General features: G+C 47.3%; 1 protein-coding gene and 1 long non-coding RNA gene across 2 annotated transcripts in view; one reads left to right on the top strand and one right to left on the bottom strand.

The window, feature by feature from the left end:
• The window catches only part of LOC144507883 (uncharacterized), a 28,553-nt gene extending 22,058 nt beyond the window's left edge, over positions 1–6,495 (bottom strand). The window contains exons 1-2 of the long non-coding RNA XR_013500155.1: positions 6,335–6,495; positions 4,060–4,117 (exon numbers count right to left, since the gene is read on the bottom strand). This is a non-coding gene — a long non-coding RNA (uncharacterized LOC144507883). The remainder of the gene's footprint in view (positions 1–4,059; positions 4,118–6,334) is intronic.
• pde3a (phosphodiesterase 3A, cGMP-inhibited) overlaps positions 5,957–17,317 on the top strand; it is a 483,881-nt gene continuing 472,520 nt past the window's right edge. Inside the window, exon 1 of the mRNA XM_078235322.1 lies at positions 5,957–6,817. Coding sequence (XP_078091448.1) covers positions 6,011–6,817 — 807 coding nt within the window. The 5' untranslated portion in view covers positions 5,957–6,010. The remainder of the gene's footprint in view (positions 6,818–17,317) is intronic.

Below are 17,317 nucleotides of genomic sequence, written 5' to 3'. Positions count from 1 at the left end.
CACTGTATACTCATACATGTGACAATAATAAATCAAATCAAAATACTTTAGAAGGCAGCGGTAAACCACTGCAGTTCCTTGCCAAGCATAGTCATGGACCAATCCATTGGAGGTTCATGGTGGCTGGCACCCTCTCAGGGCTATGGTACCCTAAGGAGGAGAAATGAATGGGGAGAGAGAGAAATGATCCAGATAGGAAAAATCAAGAGCTTGACACTTTTCATTTGATTTGAATTGATTGATTATTGTCACATGTTTTGGGACACAGTGAAAAGTACTGTTTCTTGTGTGCTATACAGACAAAGCATAGCGTACATGGGGGAGAAGGAAAGGAGAGAGTGCAGAATATATGTTACAGTGTAGAGGAAGAGCAGCTTAGTAAAGAATTAGAGTACTGTTTGAAAATGGGGAGCCAATGACCTAGTGGTATTATTGCGTGACTATTAGTACAGAAACTCAGCTAATGATCTGGGGACCCGGGTTCGAATCCCACCACAGTAGATGGTGGAGTTTGAATTCAACAAAAAAAAGTCTAGAATTAAGAATCTTGTCCTCTACAAGATTTCTCTATAAGATTCTCTGCAACAATCTACTGATGTCCATGAAACCATTGACGATTGTTGGAAAAACCCACCTGGGTCACTCATGTCCTTTAGTGAAGGAAATCTGCCATCCTTACCAGGTCTGGTCTACATGTGACTCCAGAGCCACAGCAATTTGGTTGACTCTCAGCTGTCCTGGGGCAATTAGGGATGGGCAATAAATGCTGGCCAGCCAGCGACTCCCATGAGCCATGTAGGAATAAAAAAATTAAATAAATGAAGCATAGAACGAGAGTAAAAGACAGAATTAGAGGGTGTGTTGGGAACAGCTGGCAAGAAGTCGCCACACTCCGGGACATCTACATAAGACATAGGAGTAGAATTAGGCTCCTCGGCCCATCGAGCCCGGATGGAATGCATCCCAGGGTACTGAAAGAAATGGCAGAAGTAATAGCAGATGCGTTGGTTGTAATTTATCAAAATTCGCTGGACTCTGGGGAAGTGTCGGCTGATTGGAAAACAGCTAATGTGATGCCACTGTTTAAAAAAGGAGGTTGACAAAAGGCGGGTAACTACAGGCTGGTTAGCTTAACGTCCGTAGTTGGGAAATTGCTGGAATCCATCATTAAAGAAGAAATAGCAGGACACCTGGAAAAAAATGGTTCGATCAAGCAGACGCAGGATGGATTCATGAAGGGAAAGTCATGTTTGATGAATTCACTGGATTTTTATGAAGATGTAACGAGTGCAGTTGACAGAGGGGAACCGGTGGATGTGGTGTTTTTAGATTTCCAGAAGGCGTTCGATAAGGTGCCTCACAAAAGGTTGCTGCAGAAAATTAAGGTACACGGAGTTGGGGGTAAAGTGTTAGCGTGGATTGAGGATTGGCTATCTAACAGGATGTGGAGATGCCGGCGTTGGACTGGGGTAAACACAGTAAGAAGTTTAACAACACCAGGTTAAAGTCCAACAGGTTTATTTGGTAGCAAAAGCCACACAAGCTTTCGAAGCTCTAAGCCCCTTCTTCAGGTGAGTGGGAATTCTGTTCACAAACAGAGCTTATAAAGACACAGACTCAATTTACATGAATAATGGTTGGAATGCGAATACTTACAACTAATCAAGTCTTTAAGAAACAAAACAATGGGAGTGGAGAGAGCATCAAGACAGGCTAAAAAGATGTGTATTGTCTCCAGACAAGACAGCTAGTGAAACTCTGCAGGTCCACGCAACTGTGGGAGTTACAAATAGTGTGACATGAACCCAATATCCCGGTTGAGGCCGTCCTCGTGTGTGCGGACACACGAGGACGGCCTCAACCGGGATATTGGGTTCATGTCACACTATTTGTAACTCCCACAGTTGCGTGGACCTGCAGAGTTTCACTGGCTGTCTTGTCTGGAGACAATACACATCTTTTTAGCCTGTCTTGATGCTCTCTCCACTCCCATTGTTTTGTTTCTTAAAGACTTGATTAGTTGTAAGTATTCGCATTCCAACCATTATTCATGTAAATTGAGTCTGTGTCTTTATAAGCTCTGTTTGTGAACAGAATTCCCACTCACCTGAAGAAGGGGCTTAGAGCTTCAAAAGCTTGTGTGGCTTTTGCTACCAAATAAACCTGTTGGACTTTAACCTGGTGTTGTTAAACTTCTTACTGTGTCTAACAGGAAGCAGAGAGTTGGAATAAATGGGTGCTTTTCTGGTTGGCAGTTGGTGACTAGTGGCGTGCCGCAGGGATCGGTGCTGGGGCCTCAACTGTTTACCACATACATAGACGATCTGGAGGAGGAGACCGAGTGTAGGGTAACAAAGTGTGCGGATGACACAAAGATGAGTGGGAAAGCGAATTGCATGGAGGGTGCAGAAAGTCTGCAGAGAGATTTGGATAGGCTAAGTGAGTGGGCGAGGATCTGGCAGATGGAGTATAACGTTGACAAGTGTGAGGTTATCCACTTTGGAAGGAATAATAGTAAAATGGACTATTATTTAAATGGTGAAAAATTACAACATGCTACTGTGCAGAGGGACCTGGGGGTCCTTGTGCATGAATCGCAAAAACTCAGTTTGCAGGCGCAGCAGGTGATCAAGAAGGCAAATGGAATGTTGGCCTTTATCGCGAGAGGGATGGAGTATAAAAGCAGGGAGGTCTTGCTGCAATTGTATAAGGTACTGGTGAGGCCGCAACTAGAGTACTGTGTGCAATTTCGGTCCCCTTATTTGCGGAAGGATATATTGGCCTCGGAGGGAGTACAGAGAAGGTTCACCAGGTTGATACCAGAGATGAGGGGGTTAGCTTATGAGGAGAGATTGAGTAGATTGGGCCTGTACTCGTTGGAGTTTAGAAGGCTGAGGGGAGATCTTATAGAGACATAAAAGATAATGAAGGGGCTAGACAGGGTAGAGGCAGAGAGATTCTTTCCACTTAGAAAGGAAACAAGAACTAGAGGACACAGCCTCAAAATAAGGGGGAGTCAGTTTAGAACAGAGTTGAGGAGGAACTTCTTCTCTCAGAGGGTAGTGAATCTTTGGAATTCTCTGCCCATTGAAGCAGTGGAGGCTACCTCGTTAAATATGTTTAAGTCACAGGTAGATAGATTTCTGATCAATAAGGGAATTAAGGGTTATGGGGAGCGGGCGGGTAAGTGGAACTAAACCACTATCAGATCAGCCATGATCTTGTTGAATGGCGGGGCAGGCTCGAGGGGCTAGATGGCCTACTCCTGCTCCTATTTCTTATGTTCTTATGAGTCTGCTCCACCATTCAATCATGGCTGATATTTTTCTCATCCCCATTCCCCTGCCTTTTCCCCATTATCCCTGATCCTCTTATTAATCAAGAACCTATCTATCTCTGTCTTAAAGACACTCAATGACCTGGCCTCCACAGCCTTCTGCAGCAAAGAGGTCCACAGATTCACCACTCTCTGGCTGAAGAAATTCCTCCTCATCTCTGTTTTAAAGGTTCATCCCTTTGGCCTGAGGTTATACCCTCTGGTTCTAGTTTTTTCCTACTAGCGGAAACATCTTCTCCACATCCACTCTACATGTTTCGAATCTCTCAAAATGTTTCCCAACCTGAAGGAATGAGGCTACACACTTGGTGACCTGAAGAAGGGGCTCAGAGCCTCGAAAGCTTGTGTGGCTTTTGCTACCAAATAAACCTGTTGGACTTTAACCTGGTGTTGTTAAACTTCTTACTGTGTTTACCCCAGTCCAACGCCGGCATCTCCACATCATGAATTTTCAGTGCCAGGAGGGTTGGTGGACAGTCATTAAAACTGACCATGGGTGTTGAGTGGGTACTCACGCTTGTAATTATTAATGTTAAAAAATCTCTGCCAGGTTTGGTGCGGATCCCAGATACAGCAACTCCACTCCATCCAATAGACCCTGGTGGTGAGGCAGCTGGCGGCATCTGCTGTTTGTGAAGTTATTCCGGGCTGGGTTGACAGAAGTCGAACAGCAACTTTAGGTTTCTGGTATTTATGCACACACACTCTGTCCCTCTACTTACCATATAGGCGTGAATAGCGAAGTGCTCGATCAGCGTTAATCAATGGGAAAATCCGGCTCTAAAGCAAAGAGGATTATTCACACTGGGACATCATTATCTCTGAAAGAACGCAGCTAAAACTGTAGCAAAAGGTATTTTACTGTTTTCAACAAGTTGCGAGTCCGCACGCTGTTTAAATAAGTTTCTCTTCCCAATTTACGATTAATTTTAGCCCCAATTTGTTTGCTGCCCTCCAGAGTGGGATTGAGGGGGAATGCAGGGCTAGCAAAGCCCCTGGCACAGGGCTACAGGTGAAGGCAGGCTGGGTACAGCTCCCAGCAAGGCTGGCAGCGAGTGGGCACCGCTTCCCTGCCGCCCTGGGGGTGGATAGGCACGGCTTTCAATCGCCCCCTGTCCTCCTGAGCCTCTCACTGCGTCTCCCGGCAGCAGGCGGTGTGGTCCGGGGCTGCCTGAACTCCCGGAGCTGGGAGGCGAGCTCGCTGCCCGCCTGCCTCAGCACCAGCTGATCCTTCCGGAGGACTGAGAGAGGGGGAGAGAGAGGGGGGAAGGAGAGAGAGAGAGACAGAGAGGGGAAGGAGAGAGAGAGAGACAGAGAGGGGAAGGAGAGAGAGAGAGAGAGACAGAGGGGGGAAGGAGAGAGAGAGACAGAGGGGGGAAGGAGAGAGAGAGAGGGGGGAAAGGAGAGAGAGACAGGGGGAAAGGAGAGAGAGACAGAAAGAGGAAGGAGGGGGGGAGGGGAGAGAGAGAGAGGGGGGGGGAAAGGAGAGAGAGAGGGGGGGAAGGAGAGAGAGAGGGGGGGGAAGGAGAGAGAGAGAGGGGGGAAGGAGAGAGAGAGGGGGGGGGAAGGAGAGAGAGAGGGGGGGGAAGGAGAGAGAGAGGGGGGGGGAAGGAGAGAGAGAGGGAGGGGGAAGGAGAGAGAGGGGGGGGGAAGGAGAGAGAGGGGGGGGGGAAGGAGAGAGAGGGGGGGGGGAAGGAGAGAGAGAGGGGGGGGGAAGGAGAGAGAGAGAGAGGGGGGGGAAGGAGAGAGAGGGGGGGGAAGGAGAGAGAGAGGGGTGGGGAAGGAGAGAGAGAGAGGGGGGGGAAGGAGAGAGAGGGGGGGGGGGGAAGGAGAGAGAGAGGGGGGGGGAAGGAGAGAGAGAGAGGGGGGGAAGGAGAGAGAGACAGAGAGGGAAAGGAGAAAGAGAGGGGGGAAAGGAGAGAGAGAGGGGGGGGGGAAGGAGAGAGAGAGGGGGGGGGGAAAGGAGAGAGAGAGGGGGGGGGGGAAAGGAGAGAGAGAGGGGGGGGGGGAAAGGAGAGAGAGAGGGGGGGGGGAAGGAGAGAGAGACAGAGAGAGGAAGGAGAGAGGGAAGGGAGAGGGAAAGGAGAGCGAGGGAAAAGAGAGAGGGCAGGATAGAGAGGGAAAAGAGAGAGGGCAGGAGAGAGAGAGAGGGCAGGAGAGAGAGGGAAAAGAGAGAGAGGGCAGGAGAGAGGGGGAAAAGAGAGAGAGAGGGCAGGAGAGAGAGGGGGCAGGAAAGAGGGCAGGGGCAGGCAGAGCTGAAGATGCTGGGGGCAGCAGCTGATGAAGTTGTGCATTCCGCATGGGGTAGGGAGGAGTGAACGGGGAGGGGGAGCAGGCAGAGAGAGGGGGGAGGGGGACAGCACTGGGTGTAATGTGCAGCTCCATGGCCGGCCGGGGCAGCACTCGGCTTGTCAGCCGCCTCTGGCTGGGACGTTGCGGGCTTGAGTGGCCGGGGGCGAGTGGCGAGCTGCCTTTACCCTGAGCTGTTACTGAGCTTGAAGTGTCCCCTAAACAAGAAGCCTCACAACTTTCCCAGCCTGTGTCAGAGAGAGAGAGAGAGAGGGGAGCTGTTTGACTAAAGTCTGATCTTCAATAGGGAGGGGGAGGGAGAGAGAGAGAGGGAGGAAAACAAACTTTCTAATAAGATTGCAGAGAGAGAGAGAGGGAGGGAGGATGGCGCTGAGCTCAGAGCTGCCTCCCCCCCGGACTAAAGCCGAGGCTGTGCGAGGGGAGCGCAATGGTTATGTCCGGGGCAGTGCGAGCCCCCTGAACCGGGAGCAGGGCTGCCCAGTGTGGGCTAGGCTGGCCAGGAGCGGCCGCCTGCTATCCCCCGCTGCCTGCCTGGGCTCCCTCCTGCTGCTGCTGGCCGGGCTGCTGCGCTGGGGGGCCGGGGGCGAGCTGAGCGGCTCCTCGGCCAGCTCCGGGCTGCTGACCCTCCTGCACTGCGCCCTGCCCCTCTTCAGCCTGCTGAGCGCCTTCTTCTGGCTGGCCTTGTACCTGATCCGCTGCGGCAGAGGGGAGCTGGCCCCGCGGCTGCTGGCTGCCTGCTGCCTGGGAGAGACGCTGCTGCAGGGCTGGCTGCTGGGAGAGGAAGAGGAGCAGCTGCTCTCGGTGGCTGCCAGCGCCCTGCTGCTGGGCTGCCTGGCCGCCGCCACCCTGCTCCTGCTCCGCCTCGGCCAGGGGGTGTGCACCCTCATCCTCACCAGCCTGCTCCGCACCATCTCCCTGCTCTCCCTGGACAGGGTCCGTGCCAGCTGGAGACCCTTCCTGGCATACCTGATGGGCATTCTGGGCGTGCTGCTGGCCAGATACGCCGTGCACCTCCTGCCCGCTACCCTGCCGGCTCCTGGGACCCAGGAGAAGATCCCAGTGATCAAGAGAAGGAGATCCAGTTCAGTCATTGCCGCCGAGATCTCCAACAACCAACTGGGCTCCAAGCCCCACAGGAGGACATCCCTGCCATGCATTCAGAGGGAACAGGTAAGACTTATCCATTGAATATAACACTTGTTCATTCACCTGGTTGCAAAGTAGCTAAAAATGTGCATTATACATGACAATATGTGATTTGATTTATTACTGTCACATGTATTAGTATACAGTGAAAAGTATTGTTACTTGCGCGCTATACAGACAAAGCATACCGTTCATAGAGTACATAGGGGAGAAGAAAAGGAGGGCGTGCAGAATTTGTAAGCCACTTTATTCAGAAGCCACCTTATTCAGACATTATTTACAAATAAATGTCTGACTGTCACACTATATTAGGCACCCTCTCTTTTCCTTCTCCCCTATGTACTCGCTGAACGGAATGCTTTGTACAGCGAGAAACAATACTTTCCACTGTATCCCTATACATGTGACAATAATAAATCAAATAAAAAATATGGAAGTGACTGTCTAATCCAATCACTGGTCTCCACTCAACAAATTGCCTTTTTAATCCCCCCCATGTTTAATGTGTATTTTCTTGCTTGATATATATAAAAAATCATTCAAAAAGTTCTGCCTACAGTCACCATGTAATTGTCTGGTTGGGTTCTCATCCCGGTTGGTTTTTATTTTTTCTAAATAGAGACTGGTGAAGGGTTAAATGTACACAACGGTGATTCCAGTGGAGTTGCGGCAACCCAAAGGGAGATTATCGAAATATGTTATTGTATTTAACTTTCAAATCCCTTTCATCTGTAATACCCATTAGGGTGAAATTGCCCCAGTCCGCAGCTGCGATTTATTTTTTTAAAAACCCACCTGACATGGGAAATAAATATTTTTCTAGGTGGCAGGAGGAAATTCTTTATAACGCACGGTTTTAAATAATGAATGGTATGCAAGCCCACAGACCATTTCCTATCGAGTTGTAAACATCTAAAGGATGCGATTGATACAAGAATACGGAATTGTGTTTGCATTTTGACTTCTTTGACACGTGTTATTATTTTGTTGCAGATGAGAAACTTTAGTCTGTTTAAAAAAAAGGATTGGGATTTCAGAATGAAGACTTAGCTTGTATTGATAAGACATATATACAAATTCAGCACCGGCTGAAAAGCGAGGCGATAATAACTGTTAGTATTATGAAGGGATTATCTGTACTGCACCATTGTAAAAATACACTCAAATCTCAGGGATAAAAAGTGGTTTGGCCAATTTGCGCCCCATTCAGTTCTTTGTGTCCTGGAGGCAATCGAAGGATCACGATTTTAGATTGTACAATGCTTTTTGTTCACAGAGTTGAGGAGCATTTGGGAAAAAAGTTTGCCAGTCTTTGTGGGCCAGACAGGATAAGGATATTTTTAAAAATCCAAACGAATATTTGATGTTTGATGTTCTTAGAGTTCTAAGTTTGAATCAATGTTTCTCAGCGCAGACCCCTGTCAGTTGTCAGCATATAGATTGCTCGAACATTTAATGAATGCCTTGGGACGCAGTCTAAATCGTATCGCGCCCGTTGCAACCTGCAGTCATCTGGGCAGGAAGACATTTCCATTGAGAAAGATGCCCATTTCGGTGATAGGGTAAACCTGTGTTTGAACATGGATAGTGCTGAATAATGCCAGCACCGGGTATCACCAGGTTAATGGAGTGAATTCTTCTTTTGGAGACTGGAGCACAGAAATATCGACAGCTTTCATAAAGTTGCTTCCACCCTCTGCCCTGTTGGTAACAAGTGCAGCATTGTTTCCTTATGGATGTTTTCTCACTATCTTTAGTGCAGTGTATTATGGCTGACCTTCAATGCACTGTCACTTCCAGACTGATAGAGTTGAGACATGTGTGTCACATAGAAGCTGGCAATTAGTTTCTGAGATAACAAATTCATTTGGGCAGTTTGAGTGACATTTAAACTGTGAGGGCAAAACTTGTGAGTAGTTTGTGGATGTTAGCAGAAGCTACAAGGTCGAATTACTGCCTTAAACTCGGCAGCAGAAGTTTGGTATCCTCTGTTGTGTAGTTGTGTTTTTATTTTCTTTTAATCTATTTTCTAGTGGGTTTGATGCTCACTCTATGTCTGACCTGTAGCGCCCACAAGGTAATAAAAGATGATGTTGACGTACGAGCTGAAAGTGTATGGTGTCCCATGACTGGTATTGTCGCATTGCCAAAACTGTGATTAGCAGAATAACCAGTGTTATATAACGGATGCTGTATGGATGGAAGAGGCACTAATCCAGTTGACTGATCTCTGTTGGCCACCCAGACTGCTTGCCTGGGTCACTACCTGCAGCCCTGTAGCTCTGCCTTGCATTTTAACTCTTTTAACACCTGGCAGTGTTTTAAACTTCAGTTTCTGTTGCTGATTCTCACTTTCGCCATTGCAAATGCAAGGAAAAGAGTGGGTCTGAGATGATGTGAGACTGCACAGAATACCTATGATGTAGCACACCTTATGCGGGGTGGGTGGGGGGTGCAGCACGGTGGCACAGTGGTTATCACTGCTGCCTCACGGCACCAGGGACCCGAGTTCGATTCCCAGCTTGGGTGACTGTCTGTGCGGAGTCTGCACGTTCTCCCTGTGTCTGCCTGAGTTTCCTCCGGGTGCTCCCACAGTCCAAAAGACGTGCTGGTTAGGTGCATTGGCCATGCTAAATTCTCCCTCAGTGTACCTGAACCGGAATGAGGCGACTGGGAAATTTTCACAGTAACATCATTGCAGTGTTAATGAAAGCCTATTTGTGATGCTGATAAATAAACTTTACTTAAGGATTTGATTTGACTTGATTCATTATTCACATGTATTAGCATACAGTGAAAAGTATTGTTTCTTGCGCGCTAAACGGACAAAACATAGCGTTCATAGAGAAGGAAAAGAGGAAGTAGAAAAGAGTTAGAATGAAGTTTTAGAAGCATAGAACGAGAGTAAAAATAAATAGGACAGATTCCTCATGTTGTTTTATGTGGCAATACCAAACATTACATACATTAACATCCCTGTGCCCGTGTTTCTGTTCACTGTTCAGAAGTAACACATTCACTAGAGGTACCCAGGTGGGGGAGAAATACATTATGGATACATTTACAGATTGTTATATTGAGTGATCAAGGCAATTCCTGTCTCTCTCAGACACTTCTCCTATCAACCTCTTGAGAACCTTCAGCTGGTGAAATATAATAGACCTCATTTTTCTCCAAACAATACTTGCAACCTTGAAATTATGTGGCATGGTGTGAGGCATTCCTGTTCAAGTAAGGCATAAATGTATCCTGCACAATCCCCATGAGCACTTGTCGGCTAATATTGAATGGCATGAATTCAAAGCCACACTAACTAATTGTCAGATTCACTGTGCATATTCTTGCTGCAATGCCTACACGGTACAGTCTTATTCTGACTTAATTCAATACGTATAACTAGATTTTCTCATCATATGAAACTGGAAGACCCATATCTGGTATAGATTATGATGAGACAACTTGAATTGACATCATTCCTTATCAGACTCGAAGGATGCCTCAACACAATTAATAGCTAATTCATAACTTCTGAAGTCAAAATAATGTGAGAAACGTGTCAGCTAATTTGTGCAGACTGAGCTCTTATGAACAACACCAAAACACACATGGATAGGGTTCTGCAGTTAGTTGAGGGAGGAATGCTGGTCAGTATATTGGCGAAGTCTTGATTAAAATCCTTATCATTTACACACGCGTGAATAGAAAGACAATGTCTCATCTGAAGACTGGCACCTCCAGCAGTGCAGAACTCCCCCAGTACAGCACAGGGGTGTTGTCCAAGATATGTGCTCGTGGACTTTTGATTCCGAGATGAGTACTGCCAACAAGTTGTGTTGTTGCTGAATGTTAAGTGAAGCTTTGTAAAGATCCATTGGGTAGCCTGAATAATCCGTTGTGCCTGGACTAGAGGTAGTCAGCCTGAATTTTAATTACACTGTTCTGAATTTGACAGATTCTCAGCTTGAGAGCCTAGTTACAACATGTTTACTTAAAGAACCTGCCACTGCACTTAGCTAAGCGAACCTGTGTGTGTGGTCCAAAGCCCAAATTGAATGGCACTGAAAAGAATTTTGGGCCGACCCAAAGAGATCAACCTTTTCTAACTCCAGCACATCTTGACTGTGAAAAGACTTTGAATCTCTTTGCTGATGTACGTTGCATCTTGTATCACTTTACTGTCATGTTGACTTGATTTTCAAAAATGCCAATGGAAGTTCAGTCTAATTTGAATCGCAGTGTGTCTAAGTTCTGTGTTTTCTCCCACTCTTCATGGCCAGAATTCTCCCATCCCGCCCGCCACTGGAATTTTATTGGGCGGGTTGCAGAGAATGTGAAACACCATTGACATTGAGTGGGAATTTCCGGCTTTTAGACCAGCCCAGCCGGAGAATTCCGAGTTATAGAATCATGGAATCCTTACAGTGCAGAAAGCATCCATTTGGCCCATCAGGTCTGCACCAACTCTCTGACAGATATCTTAATGTGGAGATGCTGGCGTTGGACTGGGGTAAACACAGTAAGAGTTTTAACAACACCAGGTTAAAGTCCAACAGGTTTATTTGGTAGCAAATGTCATTAGCTTTCAGAGCACTGCCCCTTCGTCAGATGGAGTGGAAATCTGCTCTCAAACAGGGCACAGAGACACAAAATCAAGTTACAGAATACTGATCAGAATGTGAATCTCTACAGCCAACCAGGTCTTAAAGATACAGACAATGTGAGTGGAGGGAGCATTAAGCACAGGTTAAAGAGATGTGTGTTGTCTCCAGACAGGACAGCCAGTGAGATTCTGCAAGTCCAGGAGGCAGGCTGTGGGGGTTACTGATAGTGTGACATAAACCCAAGATCCCGGTTTAGGCCGTCCTCATGTGAGCGGAACTTGGCTATCAGTTTCTGCTCAGCGACTCTGCGCTGTCGTGTGTCGTGAAGGCCGCCTTGGAGAACGCTTACCCGAAGATCAGAGGCTGAATGCCCGTGACCGCTGAAGTGCTCCCCCACAGGAAGAGAATAGTCTTGCCTGGTGATTGTCAAGCGGTGTTCATTCATCCATTGTCATAGCGTCTGCATGGTTTCCCCAATGTAGCATGCCTCGGGACATCCTTTCCTGCAGCGTATCAGGTAGACAACGTTGGCCGAGTTGCAAGAGTAAGTACCGTGTGCCTACTCCAAGGTGGCCTTCACGACACATGACAGCGCAGAGTCGCTGAGCAGAAACTGATAGCCAAGTTCCGCACACATGAGGACGGCCTAAACCGGGATCTTGGGTTTATGTCACACTATCAGTAACCCCCACAGCTTGCCTCCTGGACTTGCAGAATCTCACTGGCTGTCCTGTCTGGAGACAATACACATCTCTTTAACCTGTGCTTAATGCTCCCTCCACTCACATTGTCTGTATCTTTAAGACCTGGTTGGCTGTAGAGATTTGCATTCTAATCAGTATTCTTAACTTGATTTTGTGTCTCTGTATGCCCTGTTTGAGAGCAGATATCCACTCCATCTGACGAAGGAGTAGCGCTCCGAAAGCTAATGGCATTTGCTACCAAATAAACCTGTTGGACTTTAACCTGGTGTTGTTAAAACTCATACTACAGATATCTTACCCAGACCCTCTCCCCCACCCTATCCTTGTAACTCCATACATTTAAATGGCTAATCCCTTTAAGCTACACAGCTTTGGACATTAAGGGGCACTTTATCATGGCCAATCCACCTAATTTTATTTTGTAAGTTGAGTTTGTGTCTTTATATGCCCTGTTTGTGAACAGAACTCCCATTTACCTGATGAAGGAGCAACACTCCGAAAGCTAGTGGCTTGTGCTACCAAATAAACCTGTTGGACTTTAACCTGGTGTTGTGAGACTTCTTACTGTGCCAATCCACCTAACCCACACATCTTTGCACTGTGGGAGGAAACTGGAGCACTCGGAGGAAACCCATGCAAACACGGGGAGAATGTGAAAACTTCACACAGACAGTCATCAAGGATAGTGATGTTAAACTCGGGAATGGAACAAGTTCCAGTTTCAGGGTAAAAGGTGCAATCCTACGTAGACATACAAATGTGCATCTTAAGTGAGTAAATGTTTCCGTTATATTGGAGAAAACTGGTACAAATGCATTCACAATTTGGGTAAAAAAGCTCTGTTAATCATAATTTCTATCTTTTACTATATAGGGCATCAACAACAAGCACCTCTAGGTCAGGTACAAAATGATTCGATGCAGAGCAAATCCTGCTCTGTCCTCTTAACCCATAAGCTCAGAAGGCCATCTGTAGCACAACAGTGTGAACCTTTCCATATCCTACACAAACAAACTCTATGACCTCCCTGATGTTCTGCTTGCTGCTTTTGGATAAACCTGTGCTGCGCCGTACATGGTTTGGTACTGAGACCAGTAATTGTCAGGCCTCATGAATCTTCACAGAAACGGAGCATTTTCATCCGCTTGGTCTTGTTGGAGCCTGGTTGTGAAAGGCAGTGCCTTCAGAATTCTGGTCACTGAGGGAGTTGTCATTGCATTTCAGTTGAAAATAGTTAATCCGAATGAATATTGTTGCAGAGGACGGGGGCGACACGGTGGCACAGTGGTTAGCACTGCTGCCTCACAGCGCCAGGGCCCCAGGTTCAATTCCCGGCTTGGGTGACTGTCTGCATGCAGTTTGCGCATTCTTCCTGCGTGGGTTTCCTCCCACAGTCCAAAGATGTGCCGGTTAGAGGGTTTGGCCATCGGGTTCGATTCCCAGCTCGGGTCACTGTCTGTGTGGAGTTTGCACATTCTCCTCGTGTCTGCGTGGGTTTCCTCCGGGTGCTCCGGTTTCCTCCCACAGTCCAAAGATGTGCGAGTTAGGTTGATTGGTCAGGTTAAGAATTGCCCCTTCGAGCCCTGAGGTGTGTAGGTTAGAGGGATTAGCGGGTAAATATGTGGGGGTAGGGCCTGGGTGGGATTGTGGTCGGTGCAGACTCGATGGGCCGAATGGCCTCCTTCTGCACTGTAGGGTTTCTATGATTTCTATGAAAATTGCCCCTTAGTGTCCAAAGATGTGCAAGTTAGGTGGATTAGCCATGTTAAATGTGCAGAGTTGTGGGATGGGGCAGGGCTGGGGCCGGGGGGAGTGGGGGGCACAGTAAACCTTGGTAATATACTCATTCAGTCGGTGCAGACCCGATGGGCTGAATGGCCTCCTTCTACACTGCAGGGATTCTACGATTGTTTGCTTTCTCGACTTTTGTGGAGTAAAGTTTATTCAAAGCCTTGAGATCTTGTAGCTTTATCCTCTTTGTAAACATCAGGGATTTCATTTTTCATCTACTTTAATAAAGAAAAAGGTTGTTGGTCTCTCACCAGATCGTGACAAACTTTGGGGGTCTTATCTGGAATGCAATCTGAAAAGGTAGTCTGGATGATCTCAAACCATTTTGGATGGTATATTTCTGTATGTTTTTAGATTTGGCAGCACAGTGGCACTGTGGTTAGCACTGCTGCCGCACAGCGTCAGGGACCTGGGTTCGATTCCTGACTTGGGTCACTGTCTGCACATTCCCCCCGTGTCTGCGTGGGTTTCCCCTGGGTGCTCCGGTTTCCTCCCACAGTCCGAAAGACGTGCCGATTAGGTGGATTCACCATGCTAAATTCTTCCTCAGTGTACCCCTAGTGTGGCGACTAGGGGTTTTCACAGTAACTTCATTGCAGTGCTAATGTAAGCCTACTGATGACACTAATAAATAAGCTTAAAAAGCTACTGTGGATCAATTAAAAAGCCAAAAGGTTGGACGCAAATGACAGTTTATAAAAAAGTGTGAATACTACAATTGTATTTTGTTTTGCTATTTCTTATATTACTTTATAATTATCCATGACCTTTCTTCTATAACAAGGTACAGGAGAGGAAGGCTAGGTGGAAAGGCCCCACAGACCACTGTGTCAAGTGTTTAAGAAATGGCGCAAGACTCCTGCCTCCACTCTTTCTCTCTCTCATTCTACCCAGAAGTCAGTTACAGGGCCCTCGTGCTGCGTCCTATGACATTAAACCTTGCGTGGGCCATGTTAACTATACTGGGGAGTTTCCAAGTATTCTCGGCCCCTGAGTGATTCAGGAATATCTGCTCTTAAAAACTGCCGCAGAGGCTGAATGTTGGCAACAGATTCCCCATCTGCCTTGTGTTTCTCACACTAGATGAGAAATCTGGATACACTTACAGGCAGAAGCATTGTCTTAACTTTTCATATGTCTGTTCCAAGAAATTTAACCTTGTTTACTCATTTGAAACATTTGTTGGATGCTGGTTTATCAAATTTGAGTGCTATTGTTGGGCTAATCTTGACCAAGAAGGTTGACCAGAAGCTGCACTTCTGCACAGACAGACTTGAGAGCAATTGAAGGGGAAGCTCGATAAAGTGCATATGGAAAGAAAAAGAATAGAGGGACATGCTGATGAGGTTAAATGAGGTAGGACGGGAGGAAACGCATGTGGAGCATGAGCGGTGGCACAGACCGGAAGGGTAGCATGGTCTGTTTCTGTTCTGTAAGGAAAGGAGGATGCCTCAGTCAACAGTGGCCCTTCAATCAGGCTGGATTTTCGATTTGATTTATGATTGTCACATGTATCGGGATACAGTGAAAAGTATTGTTTCTTGCGTGCTATACAGAAAACACACAGAAACATAGAAGATAGCAGCAGGAGGAGGCCATTCGGCCCTTCGAGCCTGCTCCGCCATTCATTACGATCATGGCTGATCATCCAACTCAATAGCCTAATCCTGCTTTCTCCCCATAACCTTTGATCCCATTTGCCCCAAGTGCTATATCCAGCCGCCTCTTGAATGCTTCCTGTGGTAATGGATTCCACAGGCTCACCACTCTTTGGGTGAAGAAATGTCTCCTCACTTCCGTCCTAAATGGTCTATCCTGAATCCTCAGACTGTGACCCCTGGTTCTGGACTCCCCCACCATCGTGAACATCCTCCCTGCACATACTGTACATAGAAGAGAGTCATAGAATCCTGCAGTGTAGAAGGAGGCTATTCGACCCATCGAGTCTGCACCGACCGCAATCCCACCCAGGCCCTATTCCCATAACCCCATGCATTTACCCTAGCTAGTCCCCCTGACACTAAGGGGAAATTTAGCATGGCCAATCCACCTAACCCGCACATCTTTGGAGTGTGGGAGGAAACCAGAGCACCCGGAGGAAACCCACGCAGACATGGGGAGAATGTGCAAACTCCACACAGACAGTGACCTAAGCCGGGAATTGAACCGGAGTCCCTGGCGCTGTGAGGCAGCGGCTTGCCACTGTGCCGCTCAGGAAGGATAGGAGAGAGTGTAGAGTGTTACTGTAATAACTAGGCTGTAGAGAAAGATCATCTGATAGGTCCATTCAAAGGTCTAATGGCAGCAGGGAAGAAGCTGTTCTCATCAGGACCCAATGGGAGCACAACAGTCCAAAAAGGAGAACACAATCAGGGTTTAGAATATTGCTGGAGGTCCGCTGTTCTGATATACCAGGGCAATCTATGAATATGGGGTCCCATATTTGTCTGAGGTATTGGCAGGAGCCTGCAGCTATTTAGCTGGGCCTGAAGGTACAGATCTACTCGTCTTCTGCTTCCACTGGGGAAAGAGTGGAGATGCACACTCGAGAAATGGGCTTGCACCATACAGCTACAGTGGCCTGAGCGGTCTCCTGTGTCACAATAGCAATGCTTCAAGATAATTGGTGTTGAATTCCATTCCAGTACTGGAACTTGAAAGGGCTGTGTTATCATTACAAGTGCAATGGAGTCTGTCACTTTATTCTCACGAGACTCTGGCTTTGAGTCCTCCACAGAAATGCGTCACAATGTGGAAACTCAGGAAAAAGAATCTACGAGAAAATAATGCCGCATAATTGTTGCCAAAAACAATTTCATGCAACCAGAAAGCCTACAGCAGACAATTTATTGTGAATGTGTGTGTGCGTTAGCAGCGACAATGCTTGTCAGTACGTTGCCTGCAAATCTTCAAATGGGATTTGCAAACCTGCAAATGGAATAAAGGGGGAGGTGGCTAGATGGGTGGAGAACTGGCTTGGTCACAGAAGACAGAGGGTGATAGTGGAAGGGTCTTTTTCCGGCTGCATGCCTGTGACTAGTGGTGTTCCGCAGGGCTCTGTATTGGGACCTCTGCTGTTTGTGATTTATATAAACGATCTGGAAGAAGGTGTAACTGGGGTGATCAGTAAGTTTGCGGATGACACGGAAATGGCTGGACTTGCAGATAGTGAGGAACATTGTCAGAGGCTACAGAAGGATATAGATAGGCTGGAAATTTGGGCAAAGAAATGGCAGATGGAGTTCAATCCAGATAAATGCGAAGTGATGCATTTTGGTAGAACTAACGTAGGGGGGGAGCTATACGATAAATGGCAGAACCATAAAGGGTGTAGATACGCAGAGGGACCTGGGTGTGCAAGTCCACAGATCCTTGAAGGTGACGTCACAGGTGGAGAAGGTAGTGAATAAGGCATATGGCATGCTTGC

This window comes from Mustelus asterias, chromosome 19 (genome assembly GCF_964213995.1).
Source record: "Mustelus asterias chromosome 19, sMusAst1.hap1.1, whole genome shotgun sequence".
In the NCBI taxonomy this organism is placed as follows: Eukaryota; Metazoa; Chordata; class Chondrichthyes; order Carcharhiniformes; family Triakidae; genus Mustelus; species Mustelus asterias.
Note: the sequence above shows the minus strand (reverse complement) of the source record. Positions and strands in the feature narration are given on the sequence as shown.